The 6,609-nt window shown below is 40.0% G+C and overlaps 1 protein-coding gene across 1 annotated transcript; it reads right to left on the reverse strand.

Moving 5' to 3' along the window:
* Window positions 1–43: 43 nt before the first annotated feature.
* Window positions 44–6,560, reverse strand: arl1 (ADP-ribosylation factor-like 1). The gene is made up of 6 exons (XM_085385742.1): window positions 6,414–6,560; window positions 4,669–4,806; window positions 1,999–2,080; window positions 1,508–1,619; window positions 1,156–1,334; window positions 44–1,063 (listed from the first exon to the last, which is right to left on the reverse strand). Exons 1-6 carry the CDS (start codon window positions 6,415–6,417, stop codon window positions 1,033–1,035), a joined length of 546 nt encoding a protein of 181 aa, XP_085241868.1. The 5' UTR covers window positions 6,418–6,560; the 3' UTR covers window positions 44–1,032.
* Between the last annotated feature and the right edge of the window lie 49 nt (window positions 6,561–6,609).

The following is a 6,609-nucleotide window of genomic DNA, read 5'->3' on the forward strand; positions in this document are numbered from 1 at the left end:
AATGTCACTCGATGAAAAGCAAAAAAACAAGTCTCAGTGCTGATACAATCACTGAAAGCAAACTTTACTGAGAATAAGTTTCACTGTACAAGCAGATACAACCATAAAACTTTGAGCATACAGTTAGTGTTCAGTAGCTGAAAGACTAATATGCCAAAGCTGCACCCAAAAACTTAACCCCTAAATTATTTAAAACAAATCAACAGAAGGAAAAATAGAAACTGGTGACAAACCATCTGCCTGCTATATAGTACAAAAAATGGTCAGGCTGCAGTAACACTTGGCTAGACGATGGCTGATACAAAGAAACGTGTTCTTCCACATTCTGAGTCAAAATAATTTTTTTGCGATTTAGTGAATGTTGTTTTCAACGAGGAATGGAAAATCAATGCGAGTCCAGTGTACTATAAACATTCTGCACTGAGGTGGACGTTCACCCTCTCAGGAGCAGGACTGTCGGGTCCTGTAATGTTTGTGCCTTTAATGGTCAAACGCTGCCTCCAATGGTCAAACGCTGCCTCCTGGTGGATATTTGCTGGATCTTTTCAGTGACTGTAGTGCTCGTCACATGGTAAATGCTGTCTGGCTGCAAAGCATCCTTCAAGAGGATTTAAAACTGAAGCTGAATGAATATTTTTAATCCATGATGACTTCAAAACTACCGTAAATGTATTAATAAAATTAGCAACATTTATTTATATATGTCACAGTTATCAGCTGTCACTTTGTGTTGCCAAGATATAGGAAAATGTTGACACCACATTTAAACTGTTGCTCATCCATTGCTGCAGTCTTACAGTTCTCCCAAACCTTCATTTGTCTGTGTCCAGTCCACATGTTACTGCAGCCTCTGCTGCTCGGTCCCAGGCTTCAGAGGCGTTTGGCATGGGGAGGACTCGGCCAAAGGCTTCAGATGGGTCAAATGTAGGGAAGGTGATGGGGAAGGGTAGGAGTGCAATCACCTGTCCAATGTAAAAAGGGAAATGGGGAGCAGTCCATTACAAGACTTCTGACAGAACAGGTGCCAGCCTTTTACTGCCGACTCTTCAGGGAATCCACCAACCTGCAAGCAGTGAGAGTAAACCGAGTTCAGAGGAGAACACGTAAATGATATCCTTCCATTAGTCTCATTGCTCTGTGTGATTAGCAGCCTACCACTCCATAGCCTCGTCCAGCCCTGTGCCTTTGGTGGCTGAAGTCTTAAAGATCTGCCATTTTCTGTCTTTAAGGGCAGGCAGGCCCAGGGCGTTGGCCACCTCGGTCGGTGTCATGGCCTGATCCATGTCCTGTTTGTTTGCAAACACCACAAGGATCGCCTTCTTCAGCTCCTCTTCCTGAACAAGACATGGTCACAAAACTCCAGCGTGAAAAGTGGACCTTTTTGTTCCAACTTTCAATAAGCAGCTGCTGCACATTATCAGACAAACGGAAACAAATGACGGAAGCCGTTTACAGCTCCAGCTGCTGGGTTCATTATCACCTGCTAGCTGACAGTTAGCACACTTACCTCCAACATAGCAACCAGTTCAGACTTCGAGATGCCCATCCTGTCACGGTCACTGCTGTCGACGACGTAGATGACTGCGTCTGTGTTTGAGTAATAACAGCGCCAGTAGGGCCTGTGAAGCAGAAAATTAAATAGAAATGCTGATAAACTGGAGACAGGTAGGATGAGAGGAAGGAACTCCATCAAAGAGCGAGTGAGAGGTGGAGACTGAGTGCAACAATCCAAAAATAAAGATGAAGGCAAAGATACCAAACACTTGGAAGGTGAAAACACTGAGAAAATAATGAAAATGAATGATGGCGAGCTAATAACACAACAGCTTCTTACAGCAGTAATCTGTGTATGGTCTCAACCAAAGATGAAATTGTTTTGCTTATTCAAATGAAAAGAAAAATGTAAATCTCCAGTTAGAAACACACGCAGGCCTCAATTCTCTACTCTTAACAAATCCACAGGAGGCTGTTTTCTTGCATTTTCACAGCACCACCTACCTGATACTCGTCTGTCCTCCCAGATCCCACACCTGGAACTTCAGGTTCTTGTACGTGACCGTCTCAACGTTGAAACCAATTGCTGCCGACAAAAGAAAATATTATTCATATAATCAAGTTATGCACTATAATAACGAGATGAGGAGAAAATGCATACTGCAAAGATATTTGTGGTGCAGTTTAAAGATGACATAGAAAGACAAATAAGGCTCAATATTAAAACACTTTATTTAGGAAAAGAAATATGTGAAAGCAGCTGAGTAGCTCCAATCACTTCAGGTGTATTAAAGGGTTTTTATTGTAATGTTTTATCCAACGGTTTCCTGTTTGTTATGGGAAACAACAAAATACCCTTATCTTTAAATAACAGCTAAATAAGTCAGGTATCTTACAAAAAAAGAAATAAAAAGATTCTCACTCACTGACGCAACATGGCTTTGAGGGAAGTTTGGGTGGAACTGTGATTAAGAACTACTAAAAATGTAAACAACCTGTGAAGTGAACTTCACACACAGAAGATAGTTTGAGTTCTTAAAACTAAATTAACCAAAATCTGATTAAAACCAGTCTCGAGGTCAGCTGAACATTTTTGGATATTTATGGTGTTGCTCTCGATTGGTTTATACAGACACCTCTGTCTCCATAGCAATACATTTAAACCTTTTCTGTCCCAGCCACAACTCAACTCAAGTCAAGTCAAGAGGCTTTATTGTCACTCCAGCCATGTGCAGTACACAGTGAAACAAGACAACATTCCTCCAAGACAAGACCACGGTGCTACATATAACAGACAATCAACACAGGACTACATAAAGTGCAATGTGCAAAAATTGCAACAAAAAAACCCCAAACCTGTATTCATATCTACTTACAGTAGCTTCCATGTCATCTGACATGATGCCAAGTCAAATCCGCTGTGATTGCATAAAACAGGTTTCTCACAGAAGGGATGTTTGGGGTCAGAGTGCTTCGTTAGTTTGCTCGGCTCGCTGGCCTTTGATGTGTCAAACTCTGATAACTCCCACTGTCTGGCAGTTGATTAAAGGCATATTACACGAATTACACTGGTTCTCTCTTTTTCTCTCACTGAACCACATTACATTTTCTTATCATTCGCCAACATAAAACCTGAGCCATGGAAATCAGTCAGGCCATTCTTTGCCAAATGCACTAATTTTATCTGGCTGTGGATCAGGTCATCTGTGCTGGAGATGCTGGGTTATCTTAGCAGGGAGGTAGTCGACTAGTCACGATTACGTCGACTATTAAAATCGTCGACGACTGATTTAATAGTCGACGCGTCGTTTGACGCTTTGTAAGATCACAAAAGACGCAGGAATAAGTAGCAGGATTTAAGAGTGTAATAACGGACTGAAACAGAAGATGGCAGCACTGCACGTACAAGGATGCCAGCTCCCGTTAAACCCCGAAGAAGAAGAAGAAGAAGCAGTGTCCCAGAATTCATAGCGCGGCCCTGCTCAGTAGTGATGGGATTTCCGGCTCTTTTTAGAGAACCGGCTCTTTCGGCTCCGAACCGGCTCTTCAGGTTGTTTTGTTGCTTTAATTAATTTATTATTAACAACAATATAAAATTATGCACAAAAGGAATTACTAATGTAAAAAAAAAGTGGTTTTATTTATATGTTTATATATAAATATATGCGGTGGCCCCTAAAGACAAAGCACGTACAAATGAAACACTTAAAGCTGTAAGCTAATGATAGTTATATAAGAGCAGATGCATGCTGGTGCAATAAGCTGTACATTTTCCGTCCAATGGATGATGATCTGATTAGTCGACTAATCGCAAAAATAATCGGTGACTAGTCGACTATCAAAATAATCGTTTGTGTCAGCCCTACAGGGAGGCACTTCATGTAACAGTTAAATCCACCTATAATATCTCACCACTGTTCCAAAATCACAGTAGAGGTGACCAATCATAAAACGGTTTATGTATTTCCACCAGCACAGCGTACCACATAATTGCTGGGCCCAAAGTCAGTGGCACAGTTCTTTGCTGCATGATTCATCTCACATGGATATCAAAGCTACTTGTGCAAGTAATGCCATGTACAAATCATTGGCAAACCTGTCAAAATATTGGCTGGCTTTCAAAAGACACCAAGGCAGAACAGGCTCTGCATCAGCACCGCGCTGGTGGAGCATGTCTCATACGGGTACAGGTGGAACAGGCACTGCAGCATTTTTCTTCACAATAACAATATCGGTAGCTTTTTTTCACTTTGAATTACTGGAATGTGGGAGGAGGGGAGGGGGTGTGGTATTGCTTATACAAATATTTCTCGAAGCAGAAAAACAGCAGGAGTTTGGAGCTCCTGAACGTCAGGCACACGAGTGTGAAAATTTAAAGTTGAACTTGACACAGCAGGAAAATGAAGGCATAAAGACATTCAGCTGCTCCCTTTTTTCAAAGGCGTCACTATAGCAAATCTATACATGGAGACCCACATTGTATATGGCAGATTTAATGATGGATGCCTCCCAGGCTTGGGAATACCACAGGAGAACACTAGCTTGTGACTCCCTTGAAGCTGGGTTTGACTCCCCTCTTGATATCAGTCTAGAATCTCTAAGGTGAATACGTTAACCCCTACACTATGGAGCCACTAAATGTGCAATCGAGATACAGACAAAACAAATACGTACTGGGAATTGTGGTCACCACCTCTCCAACCTGCAGTCTGTACAGAATTGTGGTTTTCCCGGCACCGTCCAAACCCAGGATCAAAATCCTCATCTCCCTGGTGCCAAACAGGCCAGAGAAGAGACTAGAGAAGAAACCACCTGAAGAAGAAGAAAAAGAAAGGAGTAGTGAGAAAAAAGGATGAATGTGCAGAAATATTTACTTTTCATCAAACACCTAGTTTCCTTGGATTTTTAGGGGTAGTATTGCTTTTTCTTTTTTAACATTGACAGAGTGCTGGTGTTGCGCCAAAAAGTCATTTCCGATGTTTATGTGTTTTTTTTTTAATGTGTAATGTCTGTGCTTGCATTGGTTAAAAGATTGTAGTCAACAGGATTTATATGGGGTTTTATGAAAAACAGAGAAATTAACTCGAAAGTATCTTTATGACTTTGTGACATTGTACCCACATTATAACCGATCCAGACCTTTTTAGCCACTTCAAATATCTTTATACAAATTTTATGTTATATTTGTTGCAATTTCTCCTACCCCTTTATCCATATCCTTCTTAAAGGAGACAATTTCAATGTCAATGATAGTTTTTAACTGGGTAAATAAAGGATATATAAAAATCACTTTGCCAGAAAGTGATTGCAGCTTCTCCCTTGTGACAGGAATATTGTTTGTATCTCAAGATAACTTAACTTCACTCATGGCTATGGATAAATTTGACATATGTTTAACATAGTTATTTATCTAATTGTAATGTTATTTAATCATTTTTTGACAGACGATCACTTTTTGGCACAACACCGGCCAAAATAAAAATCTTCATCGACAGAGACCAAGCTAGCAGTTAGCAAAGCCCGAGATTAATTGCAGAGTGTATTAATGATAATACACACACATACTACATACTGTAGGTATACTGAACACGTGGGAGCTTAGCTGCAGATGCTTTAACGCAAAGACATAATTGGACAGATAAAATCATGCCTTTTTATCACAACCATAAATGACCAAACAGGTACAGAATACCAAATACTATACAGCCCCCAACAATGGACGCAAGTCTTTGCTTTTCACTTTTAAGTAGGTGAAAATGTATGATGCCCTGTGCGAGAGATTCCACTGCTTCAGTTCTTAAAATCTTTATGAAAATGTATATAATTTATGATTTTTCCCACCAAAGTTAAAAAGCTGTGTAAATTATAAAATAAAAGCAATTTCTATTGGTTTTAATTTATCGTAAGCGCCTTGAGACAACTGTTGTTGTGATTCGGTGTTATAAATATAAAATTGATTTGATTTGACAAGCAGAAGTGACCAAAAAGGCGAATATGCCGAATACATTTAGGCTTGTAGTTCTTTACTCTCTTCCTGATTTCCATGGAAGCTACTAACCGATTTACTGTCACTGTCAACCAGGCAAACTGCAGTTAGCTTAGCTACACACAGTGTTATGGAGTTTTGGTATTAGCAGAAAATAAAATGCATGTCATCATTCATGATCAATGCCAGTATGTTCATGTTTTAATTACAACAGAAATGTTTGGTCGGGGAATATTAACAACATGCTGTTAATAAAGAGCAAAACATATTCACTGTAAGTTGCTAATTTTGGCAGGCAAGCTAACTGGCTACACTCGCACATTAAATTAAACAAACAAACAGGGATATACCGGGATATAATCATTAATACACACGAAGATTACATGTAACTACACAAAATCACGTTTTGCTGAGCAATTGTGAAAATACTCACCCATTTTGATAAAGCCAGGGTCCTTATTTCCACACTAAAGTGCCAGATTTCACAGGATGCGGATCTTCTTCCGTGTGGTTGACGTGTCGCTGAACGACGTCACCAACTTGTCGCTTGGAGTTTGCTTAGCAACATTCGTCACACACAAAAGCGCTAATAAAATATAAAATAAAGAAATCGCGACAAATGGAGCAAA

The sequence above is a fragment of the Rhamphochromis longiceps genome, linkage group LG17 (assembly GCF_057381845.1).
Source record: "Rhamphochromis longiceps isolate RC_006_pf linkage group LG17, R_longiceps_female_GT1.1, whole genome shotgun sequence".
Classification (NCBI taxonomy): Eukaryota; Metazoa; Chordata; class Actinopteri; order Cichliformes; family Cichlidae; genus Rhamphochromis; species Rhamphochromis longiceps.